This window comes from Sinohyriopsis cumingii, chromosome 12 (assembly GCF_028554795.1).
Source record: "Sinohyriopsis cumingii isolate HCF-2022 chromosome 12, ASM2855479v2, whole genome shotgun sequence".
Lineage (NCBI taxonomy): Eukaryota > Metazoa > Mollusca > Bivalvia > Unionida > Unionidae > Sinohyriopsis > Sinohyriopsis cumingii.
In genome coordinates this window covers 92,648,378-92,675,195 of record NC_142972.1, presented here as the reverse complement: position 1 = coordinate 92,675,195, position 26,818 = coordinate 92,648,378, and the positions used below count along the sequence as shown (strand labels likewise).

The window sequence follows — 26,818 nt, the reverse complement described above, 5'->3', positions numbered from 1 at the left end:
CCTATATCATACACTTTTTGCTGTATTCTTGTTGTAAACTAAACGTGCATCGAGTTCCTTAATTGTGAAATTGATTGATCTATGTAATCGCTGAAGCGAACAGCGTGCTTACTGAAGATAGTTTTAATATGTGGCATTTTAGGCTGTTTCCGTTTTTTTGCAAATTTAAAATATAAACATCAGCATCGATTCTTCAATTAAATGATTTGTTTTGAAACTATTGAAGTTAGAAAAAATTCTTCTCGAACTTAGTATGTAGATGCAGGCAAACACTTCAGATTGGAATACACTTTAATGATATAAAATCATATAACAATAACACAAGCGTTCAACAATGTCCAAATTTGTATTTTAAAGGAATGTGAATTACTACATAAATTCAGAATTACCATTAAATCGAGACTCCAAATAACCTAATTCAAACATTATTGCATATTTGATTTCAAAACCAAACAAGGAAGCAAATTGAAACATTACTGAGTTATTGTCTCTACTGTTTATTCTAGACGTTGGACAAGAAGGTGGACAGTGTTCGTACTAATAAGATAACCAAACATGTATGACAATCCTATGCACAACCACAAACAAACCCTAACCCAACCCATAACCCTAACCCTAGTTTGGTTGCAATCAGAAATATGCTCTTGATGATTTAACCCTATATGCCCAATCAAATATCAATGTCATTATCAGATTCTAAATTACATCCAAATGGGATCAATACAATACTCCATACAATCGCAGTCAAATACTTGTTGATGTTTAATGCATACAAGTACTTATAGGCACTTGTGTCAAATTAACATTATTAGGTCTTTTTTTGTACAAAACCGGTAAGTAGCCCAACACCCACTCCAGCACTTGCACCTATTGCTATACCGACAGGACCAAACAATGCACCAATCTTTGCCCCTGTTACCCCACCTCCGACCACTGCTCCAGCCATTATACCTGCAACAACACACAATAGTATGACTATTTTGACAGCGTTAGACTATACGTATATACGTGTGTGTGTGTGTGTGTGTGTGTGTGTGTGTGTGTGTGTGTGTGTCTGGGCACGTGTGCATATTTTTTCTACTATTAAGCTGAGCAATGACTTTTTGTAATAACAGTAAATTAACTTTTTATGTCTTTAATGTTTTTTAAAGAACCATGCATTCTCCTAACAGATGTAAACATATGCTGTACGTGTAGTTGGATGTTAAAGACTTAACTTGCCTCAGTAATGGCATCTCAATTATTCTTCTTGTTCTTTCACTCATACACTTCTCCGTTGAGAGAATTTGGTGAATGCACAACATATTTGCTCAGAATGTTGCAATGATGCATATATAGCTTCATTGTTTAGACATATGATCAAATGAATGTTGAAGATATAACAAAAGAAACTATTTCCTTCTAGTAAAAAATGTTTCTTCGCTAATACTTGCCCAAACATAATATCTTACGATAATTACTACTACCTTGAAAATCCAACCATCCCAGGCTAAAACCTTTTCGTTAAAATGTTAAAACTGATTTGCCCACCTAGAGAGCTATCTAGCAGGGATTTGCTACCATTTCTGTGAATATATTAGGCACTACTTCATTGGATGCGACTGCGTTAAGTCTGTTAGGGTATATGTGTATTATGAATGGGTAAATATTCGCGAAGAACATATTTTGTTTCTACTTTCTGTAAGTTTCCTAATCATAATACATTAAGGAAAGAGGTAACAGGTGGAGATCTATATCCAGTCCCCTAATGTATGTGACATAGATTCTAGACAACCGGACTAGAGAAGAATATATATGGCAGGGAGCGGTTTTAAAAAGTGAAACGTTTCCCTCCGGCCAATTAAGCGAAGGTCGTGTAGCCTCGTCTTATAAAGCTGTCGAACGACCTGGACAGGTGACCATTTGTGCCACGGCTATAGCTCCTACCAGATCGAGTTGAGTCCTCTGGGAAGAAAGATCAGTTAGATAGACACTGTATAATGTGGACTATGAATGCCACCCCGTGGCATGGATAATGTCAGAGGACGGTTCCAAATTAAATTCTATGCTAATGGCAATATATGTAACCTCGTGAGATGAAATGAGTAACATATTCACTTAAGCTGTGGTAATGTCTCGCGATACGGAGTGAATAACCGATTTAATCATTTTAAGATATCACTTCAAAGCTCGAACTGGATCTTGTAGGTGGCCTTGAGCTGAAGTGCCAAAAGTACATAGTGATTCCATTACAAATAATTGGTTACCCATCTACTGGAGCCTGTTCTTGCCTGTGAAAGAGGGTTCTGACATGGGTGAAACTGACAAGTATTGTTGGAACTGCATGTAAATCGGCAGGTATTTGCTGATTTTGCCTGAATTAGGTAATGCAAATGCGGAAGTGGTTCTTGTACGAAAGGCGAGCCAATGATGCTCTTGAAATTGGGGTGCATCATGATCGATATTGATCCATCTTGTCGAAACTGTAGTGATAGGTGAACTAATTACGACCTTGGGAGCAGTTCAATTGGTGTCTTGTTTAGCCCGTTTAAACAGGATGAAAAGTCCACTTGGGCAAGAGTCCAGTTTCATTGGCCGGGTGGAAGCCAAAAGAATAGAAGATCCGGCAGTTCTTTAATTTGTGCGATATCCCCTCTTCTATGATAGCACAGTGTGGTAATGATCGTAGAACTGTAAGCTGATCTGTGATGGGTGTTGTGTCTCATTGACGAGCCCAGAAACTTAGCTGTTGAGGTTTGGATGTCACCATTGGAATACACCTCGAATTGTTACCGATTGAGAGAGTTGGTCCAATTGTCAAGGTTCTTTCAACACTTATAGTAAGCAATAATTGTTATGAGATCCCATTACGGCGATCACGGACTAAGTCGCCCGCTACTATGATAACACAAACTCAGCCGGCGAATAAATACTCGGCAGATGGATTGCTTCAAAGATGTATAGAATTTACCATTATATGAATACAAATCCTTTCAAAGGGGGATATATTCATCTTATTTTAACATTAAGGCCAGACCTAGTCGACCTAATCTTAAAGGGTACGAAGTCTAAAATGTTCTTGCTAACAAGACATTGATAAAAGAATTGTATCACGTAAAATGATGTCATGCTCCCAGATATAACTAGCCTGTTGTTTGTAGCTCGTAGTATGCAAATCAACGAGCTTCTGGAATCCATTTGAATGGGGTTTACAAACACGTATCTTGCAAGTCCACAATGATTCCAGCCTTTATGGACAGGGTTGGGAGTCGTTTTTGTATGCCATCGCAAACCATGCAGCGTAACAGTGTTGATTGAATGAGCTTAGACTGGGGATCAATGATAAGTGCCGACTTGTGGCTGCAAGAGATGTAGCCAACAAGCTACGTACGTGAAGCTGAACGTGATACGGAGTTCCAAAGAGCTACTGTTGGATCTCCATTTCATCAAGGTAAACCTTCTCCAATTAGCCTCGACAGATTTGATGATGGTTCCTATAAGGATATGAGATAAGGGAAGGATGTGGGAACTGTTCGTTTGTCATCCAAATAATGACTGGCTCGTAAAAACGCTAGTGGAAACGATGCAACTCCCTCTGACTCTTCCACTTAGTTCAGTTGTTTGACTGTTTCGCAGCGGCATGCGCTCTAGGAACGTTCCTGCGACCTTGCTGGTTGCCTTATAAATCCCTCCGCTATACCTCATATTGAGAGTGACGGTGGTTTGTAGCGAATTGCGTCTATCTGACTATTAGTGAGGATAAAATATGATGCAGGTTGCCAATGTACCTTGGGTCAAGATTGGTCGTTAAGGTTAGAGAGCATTGAATATCTTCCCTCTGTTTTAAGTTCAGAATCACTATCATGGCTATTTGCATGCTGTACTTCTAGGTTATAACGTAGAACCTCCTATGAATTTGCACTCGCTAATTATGTGTGATTCGTGATGGAAGGATAAAGGTTATTGTGGATATACAAAATATTGGATACACGGTTCACTCCACGGTCACGACGTTGAGAATCAACTCATGAGGATTAAAATGGGAAACAGGAGGAATTTCTAGTATAAAATTCAGTAGATGCCTGGAATTCGTAATTGACGACATACTCACCCCGAAGATGTCAATGAAGCAACTGAAAGTTGAAACTTGAGTAGGTAATTGTCACCTGATCTCAGAACTGAAGACCCATCGAGTGATATAGAAAAATGATTACGTTTCGTCGTTGTTCGATTAAGCTAGTGAATTCAACATCTCCTGTGCTCCCTATGAAGTAGTTAGAGAAGAATTGAGATGAGTGTGGCTTACGAAATTTGCAGCACTTATGAGTCAGATCCCGTTACTTCCAACGTGTATGATCTCTTTGATTGCAAAGACTTAAGGGCAGGTGATGACAGATCGTTTTCAAGAGAAGGTCACACGATGGACCTTGTACGATTGAATTGTTATGAGGTAGTGTACAGGTACGATTGATCAATGAGGGTATCTATATAAAATGTTGCAATTAGCGTATCTGCCTTGAACATCGTTGACTTTTCTGTATAGGTTGTCACTGATAAGCTTTCATGTAGTTAGAATTATGAATTATATATTGAAACTCGATTATTTTCATTAGGAAATCTGCATGCATATTATAAAAGTTGAATACATGACACTTTATCAATTTCACCAGTTTCTACATGCAAGTTCTACATGTGACGTTTCAGCGATCATACCTATGAGGGCAGTCCAATTCACGTGGGTTCGGGTCATTTGTGACTACAGTCGTTTATTTAGCGTCGGATTCTTTTTTTGATAATGAGGATACAATTTTATACATGTACATGTCACGTTTACTCCTCTGTAGATCCCTTAGGAGATCGAAGCAGGACACTTAAAACACTAAATGTATATTGGGTCTGCTCAATTTTGTCTTGCGGGTTTAGACTATGGGAAAGAATTGTCAGACATTCACTCACCATGTGTGATTTTGGACTGTTGTCATTATTTCAATACATGTTGGACTTGCTATAATGGATAAAAGTCAGTCATAGATTGAGGGACGAAAACATTTATCTTGTACATGATGGTTCGCACATATAACATCGTGAATAGAAAAACGGTGAGCAGCAACAAGCATCAGCTACAGTCTTGCATATCCGAATTATGGACCGGATGCGTGGATTAATTTATCGTACCCTGCCCATCTTCATGACCTAGATAAGGTCATTCTAGCTAGGATCGTCATGTTCCTTCACAGCTGGATTGTCCGTATAACCGACTGCAATGGCCACTACCACGATCGATCAAAACTCTAGCACCCATCCGAAAACAAACTTGTCTATTTACAGGACTTGCAAAATGCAGTCAAGCTGTTTCCGAGTGTGATGCGTACTTTAGTGCCATTACATCAAGAACCCACTTCGCGAAACCAGTTTTAGTCCATACAGGCACTACCAAATATTAGTTTAACCGCGTAAATAACTTACATGTACGTATTCGATCGTAGTGGAAATTGTACACATGTAAAGAGTCTGCCATAGCCCACTACAGACTTGCACGCACACATAAATTGAAATCATAGGAGAGGTAATGGTAAGTCGCATAGGTTTACCCATGCAAGTACGTAAATACTATTAAATATATCGACAACGTGTTTTAACATGCATAATTGTGTAGTCATAGGAAAAAAGAAAAATTGGAAATTTAGAGTGAGAGTTTTTGCCTTTAAGAGAAGACTACTCTAAAGTTTGAGTTCAACTTCCAGAAACTTGGTAGAGGATTTTTGCGAGGTCCATCCTGACAACTTTGTGCTTCTTGGCACGAACATAAGTAGTAACATTCATTGGATTTGGTGCAAATACTTGTACCAAGAGGGGGTCACTCTGCTCGAACTAGGTTGTCAAAAGACTTTTAGCCTTTTAGCTAAAGCTTGTAAGCCTGGGCGGCTGGATTTGCTGGGGGGGGGGGGGTTAATTCTCCTAAGCTCTTATAAGCAGGTAAGATGTTCAATGAAAAAACATCACATAGCGAGCGCTGTAAAGAATTACAAATTAGTCTTAGAATATTTGCGAGGACACACTCGTGTAAGTAATCTAAACTCTCTTATAGCATTTAGTTTGCAAAAGGGAAAAGGTCACTGATGCAAGTAATTTATCTTTACATAATTTGCAATGTAATGCAGGTACGTTATTTGCTTGATGTAGCGGTCTCTCTCTCTCTCTCTCTCTCTGTATCTCTATATGCCTCTCTATGTCTGTCTGTCTCTTTATGTCTATCTGTCTGCCTGTCTCTTCTATATGCATATTTAATAGACCTAAACGCCTGAATTATATGGGTCCCTCTTCAGCAATGCAATGCAAAAGGAACCTATGAATACATCTTGAAAGAATGTTGTCTTATATTTTTCGAGTTGCGATGGAGTAAAACTATGCTCTAACTTCCCATTTTTAACTTCAAGTAAGCAATCTTGCGTGATTTGGAAATTAAGAAAAATTCCAATTAAGTTGCTAGACTCTTTGTAATAATAAAGTATACAGCAATTTCAATACGAAAGAGGAATTCCGCTTATATTTTATACACTTTCAGATTCCTTTCAGTTGTCTTCGTGTTACCGCTCCTGGACATTGTAACATGTACCTGCTCTATCTGTATTGACTCAACAGACATATACAATTTAAATTTTAAGCATTTCAAAAAGAAATTCCGGTTAGAAACAATTTTATTAAAACCAATGAGACAAATAGGTAAATGTTATATAGATATTTGACATTTATTTGCCAGCAGGGTTTAAAATAACGGTTTAAACTGTAAATATTGCAGTAATGATATATTATACTTCTGGTTTTCATCACTTCAGAACAATCTGTGTGATACAATGTATCAACTTAATTTATTGATACAATTTCGATAGTGTTTCCAGACTCGCATTTACTCAGATGGTCTTCAAAATTGAAATGGCGTTTTGAACGTATATCATCGGCGCCAGGAAACACAGTACTTATATTTAAGTTATATAGGTATGCTTGAGCGAAATCAGTGATGTCCAATTTTACTGAAATTTATGTTCATTTGTATGCTGTATCGCATGAAAAACGTTTATATCAATGTTCGAATTTATATGTTATAATCAATTTACTTGACTACAGTTAGATAAGCACTGCTTTCTTACCATCGTGAATTGTCTTGTGAACAGAGAGGGCACTTTCTGAGGCAAATTCCTGCTTACAACTGATGCAAATGAATCTACCTGTACAAAAGAAAAATAAATTTGATGAATGCTTTATAATGTACATGTTAGAACTTCAAATGCTAATCTTGGGCTTCAAATAAAAACCTTCTTGGCTTAAGTATTTAAGTATATTTGATACATGCACATACTGATTCTTTTAGTTGCCATGTCACACGAAAATACTAAAAACAGCTCTTTGCTGTCGAAAATGAAAGCAAGAAAGAGGGGTTTGTAGCAGTGTTGGTTCAATATAACATCCACCAGATGTATACGGAATTAATAAGTTTGCCGCAGTCAAAATCTAACATTGATGCTCTCGACAAAAATCAATAGTTTATTTTTATTTGTATTTTCAGTTGTATTTTCATTGTAAAAGTATTCTCATTTCTCTGCAATAGTCATTGTCGGACTAACATTCACACGATAAACTGCTCAATGAGACCTAAGGCATATGACATGCATCTTTTATTACTCAGTTTGCAGTCCCACTCTGACTATCTCTCTAACTATCATTATGTGTGTGCGCACGTTTATATATATATATATATATATATATATATATATATATATATATATATATATATATATATATATATATCTGTGTGTGTGTGTGTGTGTGCGTGTGTGTGTTTCAGAACCATTTATTCTCCTGAAGCTCCGGTTGATGCAAGACAGAAAATGCTTTTTCTTACCATGGTGATTTCTCTCATGTGCAAGAAGGGCATTTTCTGAGGCACACACCTTGGAACACTGGCCACACTGATATATTGGATCTGTATAAATGAGAGTAATGATTGCTTTTACCTTTTATAATTTTGAACTATATATATATATATATATATATATATATATATATATATATATATATATATATATATATATATATATATATATACAAATTGGATATTATCAATTCTTGAGTGTGTACATATGCAAGGTAATGATTGCCGTTACCCGTGGAATAGGGTACAAACTTCCATAATGTACAAGGTACAATTTTAAAAATTCTTCATCCTGAAGGATATTATGGGATATCATCAGTTCATGACAAAAATAAAATCGTATCTACCTGAGATACCCATTTCATATCTAAGATTGCATAATAGTAGGCATTTCAGTTGAAATGCAAAATTAATGATATCACATATGATGGATGTCCAGGAGGAATTACAAGTACCTGCAGTTACAATATGGATTATTTTATATATAAAAATGCCCACTATATGCACATACTGACTGGCCCCGCATATCTTCAGACCTTTAAGCTTTGATTATTACTGTTTTTAATTGAACTATTACTTTATAAAGTAATGATTGCATTATTTATAAAAATGTTGATCCACAATTTCAGTTCGTTACATAAAAGATGGTACGGTTTGGCTGTTGGAAATTTGTGACCATCTTTAAGTCCAGCAAGGAACCAGCCAGTAGTGGAGGAGAGTGCTTTCAATGGGATATTTAACTCAAGATAAATTTATTTTTAAAATAATTAAATTTGTTTTTAAACTAATAGATGCATGTATTATGTTGTTGGTTTTTTTTAGCTCTACTGTTCATATACCAGAAGTGATTTTGGATGGTCTGTTGACTGTCTTCAGTAGTCTATTGTTTGTGTGTGTTAACACAAGTTTGTTGTTGCTACTTCTCCTAAAATACTTATATGATTGACCTGAAACTTTACAATCACATTCATCCCAGGGTCTAAAATATGGTGCGCCTCTGACATCCAATATGGCGACCACAGTGGCGATCTTAAAAATATTGTTATCACTATTTCTAAATGGATGGTCGCATCACCATTCTGTTTTCACATGACGTCTAGCTGGTCCCTAATGAAAATGGTACCACCAGTATGGCTGCCACTGACCATCTTGAAATTCTTGTTACTGTTATTTCTCCTGAATGAATGATCATATCAACATTTGGTTTTCACTAAAAGAATTCTGCTGCTGGCAAGTTGGTTCTTGATAAAATGGTGCCAGTCTGACTTCCAGTATGGCCCAAACATCATGGAAATCTTGTTATTGCTACTTCTTCTGATGTCCATATCAACATGAGATTTTCACTAAGAGACTTTGTATAATGTCTACTTGGTCCTAACTAAAATGGTGCTGACTTGATATCCAATATGGCCACTACATTAGACATCTTGAAAGTCTTGTCATTGCGACTTTGGAATGGATGGTCATATCATCATGGAGCTTTAACTAAAATGCTCTTGGGCTTAAATGACAGTGGTACTGATAATACGTTCAGTATGGCCAATACAGTGACCATTTTTCAAATATTGTTATTTCTAATCATCCATTATGGATGGTTGTGTCAACATGGGGTATTCACCAAAAGACTACTTAAGATGTCTAACTTATCTTAAATAAAAATGGTTCCGATCTGACAACCAATATTGTTCTCCATGGCAGCCATCTTAAAACGTTTGTTATCTCATCTCTACTTAAACAGAAAGTAATACTGAACTGGGGTTTTCACCATATGCTTTGGATGATGTCCAGTTGGTCTTAAATGAAAGCTGTGCTAATCTGATGACCAAAATGTCCATCACAGCAGGATTTATCATTGGAAAAGTACAGTAAATTTATTTGCTTGATACATTTAACAGGTGAAAGTATTGTGTATTCTCATTGGGCCCAAAATTATGATAGCTTTCCTACTGCGCTATCATTTTAGCCATATCACACTTTAGAACCCACTGTTACACTTTATTTTTCCTGACATCCATTAAAAAGTACTCAGTTAATTAAACACCCTATGACCAAATACTAAAACCCCATCATTCAAATAACACCTGTTCTTTTCTTTTCTAATATATGTGATTATTAATATAATCCAGGATAATTACTGGCTCACTTGTCCACTACATGTATATATTGTACCTTACTTGACCAGGCTTCTGGCGCACGACCTTTGTGTTTTGGATTTGCACAGACATAGTCACATGATTGGCCTGCCATGATGGAGTCCACTGGTATCATGTATTATATATCTCAATGATTTCCATTATCAACTCATAACGTGTGACACGTATTTTCAAATTAAACAAATTATGAATGATCATTCTGAAAAATGAACACTGCACCTTCAGATCAAGCATAAAATTGCACAGGTAGGTCTTCTATACTGCTAAAGTTTTGTATAGATCTGCTTAGTTACAAATTATTGAAAGGGGACGGGTTAGTTACAAATTATTGATAGGGGACGGGTTGGCATGGTTTACTTTAGACACTATTGAAATTTAATATTAGCTCTACTTGGCATAGAACAGAAGAGATTATATGATTGTCTAGCATGCATCATTTGTTATCCATCCGTGTGTCTGTTACTGCTAATTTGTTATCACATCTCCTAAACTACATTGAGGATGGCATTGAACCTTTTCTTACACACGCATTCACCTCATGGTCAAGTTGGTCCTAAATGAAGATGCTGCTGCTCAGACATCCAATATGAAAACAGAGTTTTCACCAGAAGTCTTAACATACAGGTATTGTCTAGTTTAAAATATTGTCATTACTTCTACTCAATGGATGGTGATATAATGTTTTAACTAAGACTTCTCATGATGTCTAGTTGGTCTTAAATGAAAAGGGTGCTGATCTGAGTTACATTATAGCTGTCACTGCATTGATCGATCTTAAAAGCTTTTTTTATCATTACTCCTCTATAGCAAATAGTTCTGTGACAATGATGCTGTTCACAAATCCAATATGGCTATCATAGTGGCCATTTTGAGAATGCTGTCATCACTTCTCGTGCTAAATGGATTTCTTATTAACATGGGGATTTTAATAAAGGCTTAAGGTATATAATTAAAATGGTGCCACTCAGGCCACCACAGTGACCATTTTAATGGTCATATCAACATGGTGTTTTAACTGAAAAACTTGTTGGGATGTCAAGACGGTCATAAATGACAATGATGCTAAACTGATGACCCAAATGGTCATTTGGAAATTCTTGCTCTACTCTTCAATGGAAAGTCATTTTGAGATGTGTATTCGTCTAAAGAGTTCTTCTGATGTCTAGTTAGTCCTGAATGAAAACAATGTAAACTGACCAGCAATATGACCACCATGCTGGTCATGTTGAAAGTATCGTTATCTCTGCTCCTCCTAAATGAGTGTCATTACCAACAGACGTCTTCTGATACCTAGCTGTTTTTAAGTGCAAATGTTGCCAGTGGTAGATCTAATTTTGACGTTACATTGGCTGTCTTGAAAATGTTGTTGTCGTTACCCCCACCAGCATAGATATTAATATTGTCATCGGGATTTCACTAAAAGATTTGTTATATTGTCTTGTTATATCATTATGGTATTCAACAAAGTAAAAAAAAGATAAAATATCATAAAGTTTTGTAAAATTCAACAGATAATTTATTTCCTTTGAAAAAAGGAACTTATCAGTATTGTGAATTAAATTCCAAATAGTCCTAAAAAATTATATCACATTTCCAAAAGTGTAATGTTCCATTGAATTCCAGTGGTGTTCCAAATAAATTCCAATCTTGCATGTTCTGATGTGTGAATGGTCTTGAATCTGCGAATTTGCAAATGGTCCTGCTGTTTCAAATTGATCTAATCTAGAATATGCCCTTGAATAAATTCACAGTAATCCTTAAATAGTGATTTTATTCTAAAGTCAATGAAAACTTTGTAATTCCAGTGAAAAGTGGTAAATAAAATAAATAAATCTCCTCAAATAATAATTGAACACTTCTAAAAGACCAGTTCCACAACAGATGTTAAGATAGGAATAGCAATTCTGATTTAAAGAACATTACATGTATGATGTATATACTTTTCTTCTTGACCTATGTTGCAATAAACCATTTTCTGGAAATAGTCTGTCATCTTGGCAGAGTTTCCATCAAATTTATTTAAAAAAAATAGGTCAGGTCTGTTTGCATGAATATTAGCAAGCTGTTAAGAAAAGGGCAGGTAGATCGTGTTTTTCTGAGGAGAATACCAATGTCCTGAATTCACATCCAAGTTAACATGTTTACAAACAAAATTACGTTATCTCCTAGTACAGACCCACAATAACGGACAAAATTACAATTTAATATGTTTTTAAAAAAAGGACACAAAACTATCTATAATCATTAAAAAAATTAATATAGTATAAATAACTGTCTACTTAGTCTTAGCCGAAAAAATGGCATTGTATTAAATTTCTGGAAATTCATCTCACTCAGAAAAGCATCAGCCCATTATAGGGACTCTGTTATTTTTATTGTAGTAAAATTAGTATTTGTTGTTATAGTTGAGAGATTGTTGTTCTTGTTATTTTCTGGAATATGACAATGAATTATATGCATGAATATTAGATGTTACTCGAGAGTAGCTCCCAGCAAGAGAAAAAAAATACTTAGATCAAAAACATAACTGAAATGCGTGCTGCACTATGAATTTATCTTTTGTATATCCATTTACGAAAAGGTGCAATCTGGATCTTCCAATTCACCTGTATTGAAAACGCAAATATAAAGTGAGGGATTTTCCTTAATTTATATTTAAATATTTGTCCAATGATAAACTAGTTGCAATTGGATTTTTTTAGATGATAATTAAGTGTTGATAGTTTTTAATCAGTATATTGCTGCATTAATTGGCATCATTCAATCGTTTGTAAGAATCACAAATGTGAGCATGAAGACCTCAACCAGTGAGCTGTGTTTACAATTTTAATTTTATAGCTGCCATATAATAACTTAAAACTACATTATGTCTGATATTTGGAATAAATATAACTTGAATAGTTTCAGCATTTAAACTCAAACACTAATGAGTTTTAAGAATTATTGAAATTCAAATACTAGTAAGATTTGACATGTCAAAAGGGGTTCATATAAAAAATGGTAGCAAGTCGAAATGTTGATAACAAGAAGTAAATCATGTAACAATCCAATTTGTATCAAACTGGCTGACTGTATAAAAAATTTCATTATTGATTATTTTACAAATTCCGTGGGGCCAAAGTGGCAGAGTGGTCTAAAGCGCTCACCGTTACGGATCACGACAATCTCACCTCTGTCTTTGTGGGTTTGAGTCTCAGGCTAGGCCAGTGTGGGTATGAAAGAAAGCTTGCTGGTAGCTTCTCGTAGGTTGGTGGTTCTTTCTGGAGTTTTCTCGGGATTTTCCTCCACCATTTATACTGGCCGCCATGTATAGCCTATCTTGTGTTGAGAAATGACATTAAACCCTATAACAACAACAACAACAAATTCCATATGTCGTTGCGGGATGCAGGAAATAATTCCATGGGCTATCAGATTGAGACCTCTGGACTATATACGTGTTAAGCTGTACCTTATAGCAATGCATGACAACCTTAATGTTTCTTCTTAAAATTTTTATACAACAACCATGTAATAATATTATATGTGCACCTGTTTTCCAGAGGTCAGTCTGCTTGTTCTTTATTTTGTTAGGAATAAGTTAATCTCCCTACAGTCTGTGGTTACCAAACTATTTGATCAGCATTCCTTTGGGAAGAATCTGATTAAGTTTAGGTAACAAAAGTCCTGGTAACTAGGACTGAAAGACTGAAGATGGTTATCTACATTCATATTCACTGCCTTGACCAAACCATGTAAATGGCCCACATAGGAGATGAGAAAGACACTAATTGATTGAGAGAGAATGCCCCACTTGTTACATGGCCCTTTTGTTGGTTATTGTTATCTAGGAGATGATTGACTGTGGTGCTATTGCGCGGATTGAGTAACTAACAATGTCAAATATGAAATTAATGGATGGAATAACACATAGATATGAGCAGATATATATAATAGAACAATACAAGCCCCCCATTTAAAAAAACAAACAATTTAATCAATTACATAAACAATATGAAATTGAAGATGACATTTCAATGATACACTTTCTCTTAGAAATAGAGTTTCAAAATTTATAAGAATCTCAATTATCCGTTCTGTATACCGATAAAACAAATGTTATCATAAGAGTCGAGTGAACAATAAAGCTCATTACTCAGCATGCCGGCATAACCTGTTTGTGTCTCCTTCCAAATTCAGTGTTTGTGAGAGGTCAGAGTCGCTGTATTCCTTTTCCTCTATTCTCTCTCTCTCTCTCTCTCCAGCCTCATTTGGATCTTCTGACATAACATGGTTGTCTGTTTTCTTTCCCCACTGTGGTTTACATATAGACCTCTTTTCCACTTATGCTTTCCAAGACACGCTCTCTTTTCTAAGACTGAATGTCTTCGTGTCCCTCACTTCCTGACACCCATCCCATGAGCAATGTTTTAATGAGAAACGATACTTGCTCTTTTTCTTGGAGTGGGGCATCCACTTCCTCAGAAAAACTTGGACTGAGAAAATGTTTGGAGAAGAATACTTAAAACTGAATTTTGTCATGGAAGCACACCCCTCATTTAACTTAGAATAATTGTCTCTCGTCCGCCTTTATTAATAACTTTTCCGGAAAAACTAATTTTAGACACTTGTTTCCAAATGGCACTAGACTGCTCCAGTGGCCTAATGGTTAGAGCTTCCGCCTCAGATGCAGGAGTTTGAGGGATCGAACCCCAGCAGAGTCATACCAAAGACTTATAAAAATAGTTCTAACAGCTGTATTGCTAGGCGCTTATCATTAAGAGGTTAGTATTAGGACTGGTCGGCTTACTATAATGTGACTGGGTGGGACATCATACTACACGTCTGCGGCATGATACCCTAGTGCTAGACATCACTATTAACTTCAGTGCTGCATAATTGTAGCGATATGACTGTAAAATTGTGAAAGCTACATTCAAATTCCAAATCACACGCACACGATCCAAATGGCACAGAATTGTCTCTGGTTTGTCTCTACGCTGCGTTTAACACCACGTTAATGTCGCCTCTTATATATCTCTAACCATTATTTCAACAGGTTCTAATTACAAATCAATCATGCCCTATCCCATGCAGCAGAGCATCCCATCTTTCACAGACAGTGATTTATTGCGGGCCAAGCCTATAGGCTAAAGATAATTGTTACATGTTACCTTGACTGCAACAAGATTGCACTCAGTTGTAGTCAGGGTCACTGACCATTTAGGGAAATCTAATTTACTAACAATATCTTCAGTTCGTGTTACATACGATAAACCAGAGATTGTGGATGACACGCATTTGAGACTACAGACACCTGTTGAGTTTCGGGCAAAGATCCCCATATACAGTTTCAACAAATTACTTTATGTACTCTGTAACCTAATTTGACCACATTTTATGGATGTCTCACATTTTAGACAAGGATTATGTCTATTGATTTTGTGGCTTTTGAGCTAAGATTCCAAGGTCGCATTGACTTAAAGAATATATATTACCCGTCTTGACACATTTGAACTTGAGATCTGCATCCCATACTCTGGTCAACATTTTTGTTGGCTTGCATTTCATGCTATAAACAAACAACTGTTTTGATATTGGAGTCAAATGGGCACAGTTACGCCATGAAGAAAGCTGGGTTGACTGTGTAAAAAAGGAAAACTTCATTTATTTCCATGACCAAACATTGTCATTTTATTGCATTTGAGTTGAGAAAGATGAGGTATTTGATAATACAGTAGGTAAAGACTTTTTGGGTGCCACCACCGTAATGGAGGTACGAGGGCTGCTACTGATTCTTGGGGAATACACTGAATGATGCTCATAATTGTGGGAATGTGTGTTTGGTGTACCATTTATGGTACTCATGTGGCGATAGCAAAACGAAACTTAGACCATGTATCTCGGAACATGATCAAATGGATTATTCCTACCCACCATGCTTTATTTTTTGACAGAAGCAAGATATTGCCTTTTAAGGATTTAAGAATGGTTTAGCATTTCTAAAGAAAAAAGTAAAGTGTCCTATAATTTCAGCCATATTTAGAGATGTTTCCATGAAATTTTTTACAAAATATAGCATGGGACATCTGTCACATTGCCATATGAAACATACTTTGCATAATGTCAGGATCATTTGTGTCTGTCTTCTTCTTTCTTTCTCTTCCTCTACACTCTTTCTTCTTCTCTGTCTTCTTCTATCTCCTCTATCTCTCTCTCACTTTTCTTCTATGTCTATTCCTCTCTCTCTCTCTTTCTTCTCCTATCTCTTTCTGTCTTCTTCTCTCACGTTTTCTCTCTCTTTCTCTCGTTTCACCATTTCTCTCTAGAACTCTCATATACTCCTCTTCCTCTGTCATTCTATCTCCATCCCTCTCTTCCTGTATTTTTCTATCTCAATTCCTCTTTCTTTCTCTCTCTCCTCTCTCTCTCTTGCTCTTACTCTCCTCTTTCTCTCTGAGGTACACAAAGCACATAATTATAAATTGTAAACATTCTTTTCTTGTATGTTTGAAATAAAATTGTAATATTTTTATTTTAACAGGTAAATACACATGGTGGACATGACAAAACATATGAGAAACGCCAGGAAGGGTATTACTGGATGGGGATGAAACAACGTGTAATAAAATATGTCAGTGACTGCGATAAATACAATATAGTGAATATATGCCAATATAAGCAGTACCTCCTCTGAATTCTTTACAAGTGCCATCAAAAGTGTGGAGTTTAGTTGAAACCAATATTATCTGTCCTCTTCCAATAACAGACAGTTGGAACAAATATATTGTTGCAGCCACAGATACATTTTTTCAAATGGTCTGAGGATGAAGGTCTCCCAAACAGAAGTGCTGATGAAGTAAAAGAAAATCTACTTAATATCATATGTCGCCTTGGTTCTATCGATCAGGGAAAAGAGTCCACAATCTTTCACTCTGTCTGGAATTTATTTACAAAACATTGCAAGTGACCATTTTAATATAGTGTTAGATTACTGAGAAGTATGAACAATAATTAAAAGTTGTAATTTATTCCATGTAGGTGATTTTGGAAAGGCCATTAGTCTGAAATTGTAATCTGTATTAAATTTAATGTAATGGCTCATTTGAAATAAATCCTATATGAAAGTGTGTTACGTGAGCTTATTACATGTATTATATTTACATGTATTATATTTCACCCGTAAGCGAGTCCATTAATGAAACAAAACCAATTAGTTGTAGTGGGGAAAAATCGGTTAGCTGATTCTGCCCCCCCCCCCCCCGATTCGTTAAGTGACCCGTCAGATGTATGGTATTTCACTTGTAGACCTTAAGTATATTACCAAAGAACTGATTAATAATAAGAAACTATTTGGTTGGGGTGGGGGGAAAGAATCTGCTAGCTGATTCTGGCCCCCTTCCATTTGTTAAGAGACCCATTACATGTATGATATTTCACATGTGGACATTAAGCTTATTACCAAATAGTGCAGCAGGGGGGAAAGAAATGGCTGTTAAACTGGCTGAGCTAAATTATACTCAGATATGTATGAAATAGGTGGTGGCCTTTAATCCTGCCACTCTTGCCACACCACCACAAATGCCAATAACGTGAAGGTGATTGCTCTTCCTTAAATGTTAAATGTAACAAGTTTCTTGAAGTTTGAATTACTAGGTCCAGTGACTTGGTATTGCACAATAAGCTTCGTCATAGAGTTGCTGATGATGGTGTTACCTAAAATTGTACAAACCTAGAATTATTTTGTGTGCTTATGTTTATCCTTTTTTCTGGGGCATGTGCTTTACTATATTTAACAGTGAAACACAGTATGTGCATGCTTGTTAAAATCTAACTGCAAAGTCTGAATATAATCAGTAAGAGAAATTAATGTATTGTTGTTGGGTTTTTTTACAGTAACGATATATACCAAGGGATGTGGGGAAACTTTGGGGTTGAAAATCATCTCGATGGATTCAGCCTAAAATATGAATCAAATAATTAGGGTTCATGGCGAGTTATCTTCCCTTTAAACTGATAGGTGGCAAAAAAGCAGTCCAAATTATATTTGGTATACTTCCTATATAACAAACAAGCAATATGAAGATATAGCATCTACAGTTTAGTTTGCAAAATGTCTCAAACATATGGATCATGGACATTATCGGCAATGAGAGAGGAGTTTAAAAGACGAGGAGCTAAGTTATCTATGTGAAAAAATGAGTTAATCAATAAGGTAAGCAAATTAGGCATCGGTGATACTGCTGCCTGACTCTGTCAAAAGGCGTATTTATTGCAAATTTATACTAAGTCTTATGTACCTGTCTGTGACCATGTATTTCACATTTGTTCACCGAAATAAATGCAATGTTTTGAAACCTTTTTATCAAGGTCTAAATACGAAACTGTTCTCAAAGTTGTTTTACATTTTTAATTGTCTTATAATGATTGAATTAATCATCATCAGAAGACTTCTCAGACAAAGGCAGAGTACCTGATCATAAAATATTCCGAGAAGCTCCTACTTCCCTTAATATTTTTATTGGGATAGGATTGACCCAATCACCATTAAGTGATATAGAACCTTTTGACATAAATGACCTATAATTCTCCATATAATCTGACTCGGGTTTATTTGACTCCGCAAATGTATTTTTCCTATACATGACTATGGCCTTGACCTCAGAAATAAGCTTTCTCAATAGCTGTCTTTATTACATGTACCCGTTCTATTCCACTGAATAATCCAAACAACTGTTTTTATTCTTAAATAATATGTAAATACAGCATTGAATTCGTTTGCAAACTCATTTTAACATATGAAATGATAATCTAAAATAGGTATGAATTTGATTGCTCAGTTCTCTTCTTATATGAACCTTCAAGAGTCTATTACGACTATTTGTCGCAATATACCCCATGGTACAGATCTAACTACTTAATCTAACATTTCAAAATACCTGTTCAAATGATCTAATCTATCAAATAGGAAATAATTTAAAATTCTGAATAAGCTTAGTAAAAATCCTAATTAAGTCAAATGCTGAAGGTGTTGGTGTGTCTGTGATGACCTGTATCATGCTGATGTGCCAACAGTCTTTGTTGAAACACAGTAATACAATTAAAGGTTTTAATTCACTGTAAATCCTAACGAATGTCTCTATCTTAGAATATTTTTTGTGAGCACTCTGCTTTTCCAGAGAAAAGAATCATTTAATTAAATAATTTGAAGAAATTAATTCCAAATGAATATTGGACACAACAATGATACAAATTGGATAAACTTTCCAGAGAGAAACAAAAACGTTACCTAATGCAAACTAACCTTTTAAAAAGTTCTGAATGATTTCAAAATAAAATGTATATTATTAGACGGTCTGTTACTATAATTATATATATATATATATATATATATATATATATATATATATATATATATATTACCTGGACAATATCAGGTAAATTGTAGGGGAATGCGAATAACATAGACCCAGACCCAAATAAGCATATTTGCTTCTATTAATAATGATCCTGATAATAACCCATGCATATAGAGAATATTTTGGCTACGTATTAGTTGTTTACAGAATAAAATAAAGCAATTCAGGTCAAGTAGAAAATAAACTTGATTCTTGACAAGGTTATGTCCAATATGCAATGTTACTTTAATATAGCATATAATGAAATATAAAAAACTAACAAATAATGCAAAGTAAATATACATAATACTAGTACAACGTAGCTTCTAGAGTACCGCAAAGAAGAATACTTTCACCAGCACTCTTCTCCTAGCAACAGCAGTGACATCCTAATTGAAACTGACTAAGAACGTCGACTATTCGCAGATGACTGTATATGCTACAGATTAAACAAAACCCAGCCTGCTACTACGATATTGCAAATGACATTGTACAAGCTTGGACGATGGGTTCGAAAATGTGGCATGCGATTCCAACTTAACAATGCAGAATATACCTATTGACAAGAAAGAAATGACAAAACACCAGTATGTCGTATTACTAGAAGATACTATGTTAGAAAACCTCAATCAAACAAAATATTTAAGGTTCACAAGTACGTGTGATCTAAAATGGAACTTTCAAATTCAATTCGAACTTTAAGCCAATAAAGACGTATCTTGTCATTTTGCCCATAGAACGCGAAAAAAACTCGCTAACAAAGGTTTAGTTAGAGCTATTTTAGAATATACTTGTACTGTACGGGACCCCCATTCCCAGGGTTTAGAAGAGGAAACTGAAAAGAATCCAGAAAACGAGCAGCCAGGTTTGTTACATTCAAATATGACTATATGCCAGGAAGTATGACCTCGATATTGGATAAGTTGTCTTGGAAACCATTATAAAGACGCAGATTGAAAAATAGATTAATATTTTCTACAAAGGTCTGAAAGCAAAGCAAATATACCCTTCCATAATTTAATCAAGACTAAAAGAACCAGAAAATAAATCAAGACAATATACATAAATGATATCATGCGCACGAACTGATAGTTACAAGTTCAGGTTTATCCCCGCCCCCATATTAAGCACAACTGCCGAATCCTCAGGAAACCCAATTTAAAATGTTATTGAGTGCACGTTGTTTTAAAACTGTTCTTTTTGTAATGAAGCAAACCCGACATTATGATGTAGCACCGAACGTATCATGATACACGAAGAACGAGCTTATAAGACTCTCAGTTTTGTACATCCAACAATGCGATCGCTCCGGTTTCCTGGTGGTTAGAGCGTCCGCCTCGGATGCGGGAGGTCGCGGGTTCGAACTCCGGCCGAGTCATTTCAAAGACATACAAATGGTACAAACGGCTGCCTCGCTATACGCTCAGCATTAAGAGGTTAGTGTTAGGACTGGTCGGCCTGGTGTCAGGATAATGTGACTGGGTGGAAATCATGCTACATGTCTGCTTTATAATTCCTGAGTGCTAGACATCACTATAAACTGCCACACATCGTAGCGATATGACTGAATAATTGTTAAAGCTACGTTAAAAATCCAAACCACACACACACACACACACTTCCTAATATGCGCACATATCACTTTTCACTGCAATGATATGAAATGATTGTTTGCATACATTTAAAAGAAAAGTCATAAAGCTGCTTTTAGATATTGCTAAGACGCTTTCTTGCTCAAGTAAAACCTAATTAGACCCAAACTGAATCTATACTTTACAGTCACTATCAAAACTTCAATTCAATTTCTACCGACTGACATTATGCCGATTAGCCGGTATACATGTACATTGGATTCGCGGTACTAATTATATGCACAACTATGGACCAATCTAGAAATGGGTGACCATAACATAGAGTATATTAGTTTTAATTGCCCATAATTAATACTGAAATGTAAAGTTTTTGCGAAAGAAAGTGACAATATACGTTTGATGTAAATTTAGTATTTGAATAGACTTGGCTTAGGGACTAGCACCAGATTCGTTGGGCGCGGTATATATAAAGCATTTCATGCGGATGAAGATGACAAAAAATATCGTTGTAGCCGGACATTTCGTTTTCACCACAGGAGCTCGTATCGTTGCTTACAACCGACCTGTTATACGTGTACTGTATAATAACTACAAGGGAGGACACTTGTCTCCTTGCTCGCGCGACCTATTTAAGAATAAACGAGGATATTTCAAGCTACACTTTACGTAGGTTAATAAATTTGGTACCGATATTTAGCTCAGGCAGTCGACTGTGTATCCTTGTCAAACGTTTGACTTGATATTATACCTTTAAGGAATGTCAGATCATTTTCCCACGCTACTGTTCGGCATGGCTGTGATCGCGCCAGCTTAATATGTGAGATCCCGCTGAATGGAATACTGTCCTCTCATTGGTTAAAATAAAATGATGTCCTGTATTTGTGTTTAACTGATTTTCAGTTGGCCAATGAGAAGGTAGTATTCCATTCAGCGCGTTGTTCTTGTGTTGGTTTTCCTTCTTTCTGTTACTTATTTTAAGACCAATGAGTCCTAACAAGCCAGATAGCTTTGAAAAAATGACTCTTAATTTTGACCTGAGTAGCAATAACAAGATCAACAATATGTTGTTTTGATACATATATAACATATTCAATCTTAAATGATACTAATGATTTCAGTTTAATGTTCATTTATAAGAAATGAATTGATTCAGTTTTCGGATCCTTGGGGAAATGCATCCAGGGTCACTCGCCGATAGTCAAATTGCATCATAGCGATTGCCGAAATGAAGGAAACCATCGGGGGATGTTTGTTGTTGTTGTTGTTGTAGGGTTTAACGCCATATTTCAGCACAAGAGAGGCTATATATCGCTGCCAGTATTAATGGTGGAGGAAGATCCCGGGAGAACCCTGGAAAAAATGACCGACCCACGAGATGTTACTGGCAAGCTTTCTCACATACCCACATTGGCCGAACCCGAGACTCGAACCCACGCAGACAGAGGTGATATTGCAATGATCCATAATGGTTAGCGCTTTAGACCATTCGGGGCCCCTGAGTATGTTTGAAAAGTACACTCCCATAACTACATGTATAAAGGGAAACGCCTTGTGTTTTTTTTTTGTGTGTGTGCGTGGGGGTGCTGTGTATATTTTGTATACATTAAACTATTTTGTTATGTAACTATGTAACTTTTTTGTCATATACTTAACTCGGTGCCTTATGCAAGATCTCTTAATGAAGGAAACAAAGATTATTGAGAGAATAAATAGTCTATTCATGAATATTGTTAATGTCAGCTGTGATAGAAAGAAACATGTCGATACGACTATTATTTTCGGAGGGTAGAGACAATATAATTTCCAAAATTTCTTCCCTAGTGACCATATCCAATTATTTCTGTATAGAATTACCTAGACATCAAGACAAACATTGCATATGATTTCATTACATTTTACCTGGATATATTTGATACTGGCGAATTGGCCATTTTTGTCTGCTCCGGTTTGGTTGGGGAGTAGTGAAATGTGATTGGGTACGAGTAGGGATTGAGTTTAGGTATAATCGATTTTTATATTTACGTCCGCCCAACACAAAACCTTCCAACTCCATCACCTTCTATCAGAGTATGAGTTGACTCTATTCTGACGGAAATCTTTCCAGTTTACCCACTGGATTGTTTTATGGTTAAGTTTACACAGAACATATAATCACACACACACCCCTCTCCACCCCGACCTCCCCCGACCCATTATATTTTGGTCATTTAACGTTGGTGTAGTGTATAACATGAGAAACACGTTGGCCAAGTGTGTTAATCAACAACATTCGTATCTTCAGAACGGTTATTTATAAAAATTTACACACAACGAGGTTACCTCCACTGGTGTCACTGATAACCCTTCGTATCATTTCTATATTTCGTCAAAGTTACAAATCTATGATCACGTCTTAGTGGTATGGTATTTTGGCGAAACAAAATTTTCTCTCATACATGATGCAATAGTCAATTAAGAAAGGAACCCCGAACATTAACGCATGTTAAAGCGCTTTGTTTCTTTGTTTGTATTTTTGTTGTTGTTATTGTTTTTTTAGCTGATTCGACGCGTTGGTGGACTTAACGATGGATATGTTTTCTTAAATTCATGATGGTCTCTTACGTAAAGAAATCCATTTACAATATTTTGTGGTTATGGTGAAGGCCATTTTAAGTTTTAAATGATATTTTAGTCAAATTTGAGATTATATGAGGACAACATATAGAACATTATGAAAGCTTTACTCGCACAGTAAACTTGCAAAGGACATTATATATAAATGATAGGGAATGACATGTTGATCCAACGTGAAATTCGATATATTTCTTCGAAGAATCAGTGTTCATGACCCCAAGAAGAAAAACGAATTTTATGTTCCCTCAAAATCAATTACATATTAGTGCAGATATCACCACCAAAGTTGAAAGGTATGTCGCATTTCTGACCATTTCCTTATATTCCACTCTCCATCTCAAATGGAAAACGAATTCATGCAAACCGTGTCCTATTAGAAATTAAGGAATGTAGGCTCAGTAATTGGTCTAATTCCTTTTCATACCAGCAGATGGTATGTATCCAAAAGATCAAGTTCAAGCCTTAGGCAAGATTAGAGAAGAAAACAAAACAATCTGTAAATTCAATTTCAACTAATTTAACATTAGTTTGTCAACTATACTGCAGCTTTAAAACTTTAAACCAGACTCCACACATTGTGTTGTATTTCGGGTTTGAATTTCGGGTTTGATTCGTGTGTAGCAAATTTAGAATCCTGTTTCCATTCTGCATAAATACTCTTTTTTTGTTGGGTTTTGTGAGATTTATTTGTCTTCTGTTGTTCCCCCACATAATTATAAAACAACTCCACAGAGTCGTCGAAACAATCATGAAACTATTAGTCATACATTTGCTCACTATCAATGAAATCCAAAGATACAGTTTTGACTCCGTTTGCTCGCTCTTATTACAAAATCTATCTATCTATCTATCTCTATACTTTAACATGTTTCAGCATTTTTCTTTTTCTTTTCAAAATGTGCTGTCCATGGTACATATTTCAATTTTAGTGTGTGTGAGGACAACGCAGGACTGGATGTATGAAAGTTGGGAGGGACTGAGAGGGTAGTGGAGGGATGATAAAATATGCTTAACTTATATACAGGTCGACAGTGATGATATCCCAGGCCTTTTGTTTAAAGCACGCAATTGACAATTTACAAACCTTTTCTAGAAAAAAAGGGAACCGCGGTAGCTCAGCTGGTAAAAAGTTGGACTCGTAATTCCGACTCATCCTGCAACTTCCCGCATCCTAGGCTGACACTCTACCGCTAGGCCACCGCAGCGCTTTGAATGACTTCAAAAAAATCCCAACCTGTGTCTTTAGTCCATACAGTCATATGACAATAAGTAATTCAAATAAATGATTCATCTCAAACAAATCTAAACACAGCATTAAATACATCTGCATATTGATATTAAAACGATAACAATAATAGGAATATAAAAATTGTTCACATCTATCTTCATATACATCTCCATGATTATAGTACGAATCTTTATTGCAACATATCACTGCGTGAAATCCCCTGAATGGAATATTGTCCTCTCATTGGTTAAAAGAAAATAACGTCCTGCGTTTATTTATAACTTATTTTCAGTTTGCCAATGAGAAGGCAGAATTCCATTCAGCGCCCTGTTCTTGCATATTAAGCGGGCGCGATTATGGCCATATCAAACAGTAGAATGGGAAAATGTTCTGGCATTCCATAAAGCTATAATAGCAAGCTAAACTGTGGATACGCATACAAAGTCGAATACCTGAGGTGAACATCGGTACCAAGTTTATTACGCTACGCGAAATATAGCTTGAAGTGTCAGCGTTTATTCTTAAATAGGTCGCGCGAGAAAGGAAAGAAGTGTTCTCCCTTCCCTTGTAGTTATTATGTAGTACATGTATGACAGGTAAATTGTAAGGAACGATACGAGCCTCTGGTTTGACCCGTACTACAGCGCGTTAGCCAGTAGCATTGACATAACACCATCATTTCTTACTGAAAGGGGCACTTGTGTTGTTGCTTAGTTTCCTGTATATAGCATTCGTATTAATTAATGCTAGGATCTGCAATTTTCCTATTCTTGTCGTTGTTGTTGTTGTCGGCTTAACGCCATTTTCAGCATATTATAGGCTAAACATGTCGGCCAGTATATATTGTTATGGAAGAACCCGGTAAACCCATGGGAAGGTCCACTGAACAACTGGAAATTGCAGGCAACCTTTCTCAAAATACACTTTCGCCGAGCCCGAGATTCGAGTCACCCGAAGCGAGCGAGATGAGAATATTTTGTGAGTTTAAAGGCGAGCATCTTAGACCACTCGTGTACCTGAGCCCATGATTGTCCTTTTCTATTTGTTAAATTGTTATTCAGAATGTTTCTTTACTCCCATTCTTGGCGGGGAAGCCGTAAAGCTCATATCTTAGGGCCCCCTTTCTTCTACTGGAAGAGGTATGTCTGACTGCCCTTTCTGGAAATGCACCAACCTCCAAGCATCACTCCCCGCCCCACCCCCTCTGTGTTTTGGCGAACATGACTACACGGTACTAGGTCAATTCCTCGTCCTAGGACGGGAATAAAAAAGCAAAATAATTGGGATCAGCGACTTTAAAAGAAAGTTTAAACATACAAATACAAATAAAGTTATAAAAGAATTGTGATGCCGCCGCAAGTTTCGAACTCGCGACCTCTTGTTTGGCAACCTGGATTTCACAGAAAGACAAATGTGGGTGTTTATATATGATTAGGTTGATTGCCCGCCTAGGAAGGGAATTAAAGAATTGAAATAAATAAATAAATAACCTGGGGAGAGAGTTTAAAAGAAGTTTTAAGATAAATATGAAAAATCAATTTTAACAAAAATATATTGCGAATGCCGCTACGAGTTTCAAACTCGCGACCTCTTGTTTTGCAGCCGGAACATATAGAAAGACAAATATGGTTGTTTATGTATAAGATATACCAGGGTTTCTACAAAGCCGTGTTGTTGTTTTTTTCTTTCAAGTCGGAAAAGATGTTCTACCACATCTAATCATTATATCTGTAATGAAATGTATTATTTCTTTGCATAGCTCTTTGCTATTTTTATCCGTTGTGTATAGTAGGCTTTCTGTCTGAAAGGTACGATGCTGAGTTGTTATTTTTGCAGTTAATTTCTTTCTCTCTTTATTTGTTTTTCAGTTCAATATCGAATGATTATTTTGCGTATAAACTTTGTTTTACAAAAAGTGATATACTGGTAATTTTTTAAAGTATCTT

General features: G+C 36.0%; 1 protein-coding gene across 5 annotated transcripts in view; it reads right to left on the bottom strand.

Moving 5' to 3' along the window:
* Positions 1 to 273: 273 nt before the first annotated feature.
* Positions 274 to 26,818, bottom strand: part of LOC149786987 (uncharacterized) — a 46,013-nt gene continuing 19,468 nt past the window's right edge. For all 5 annotated transcript variants that reach the window (XM_089977544.1, XM_089977540.1, XM_089977542.1 and 2 more), the window contains 3 exons: positions 7,880 to 7,960; positions 7,128 to 7,205; positions 274 to 951 (listed from right to left, as the gene is read on the bottom strand). In XM_089977544.1, coding sequence (XP_089833670.1) covers positions 809 to 951; positions 7,128 to 7,205; positions 7,880 to 7,960 — 302 coding nt within the window. In that variant the 3' untranslated portion in view covers positions 274 to 808. The remainder of the gene's footprint in view (positions 952 to 7,127; positions 7,206 to 7,879; positions 7,961 to 26,818) is intronic.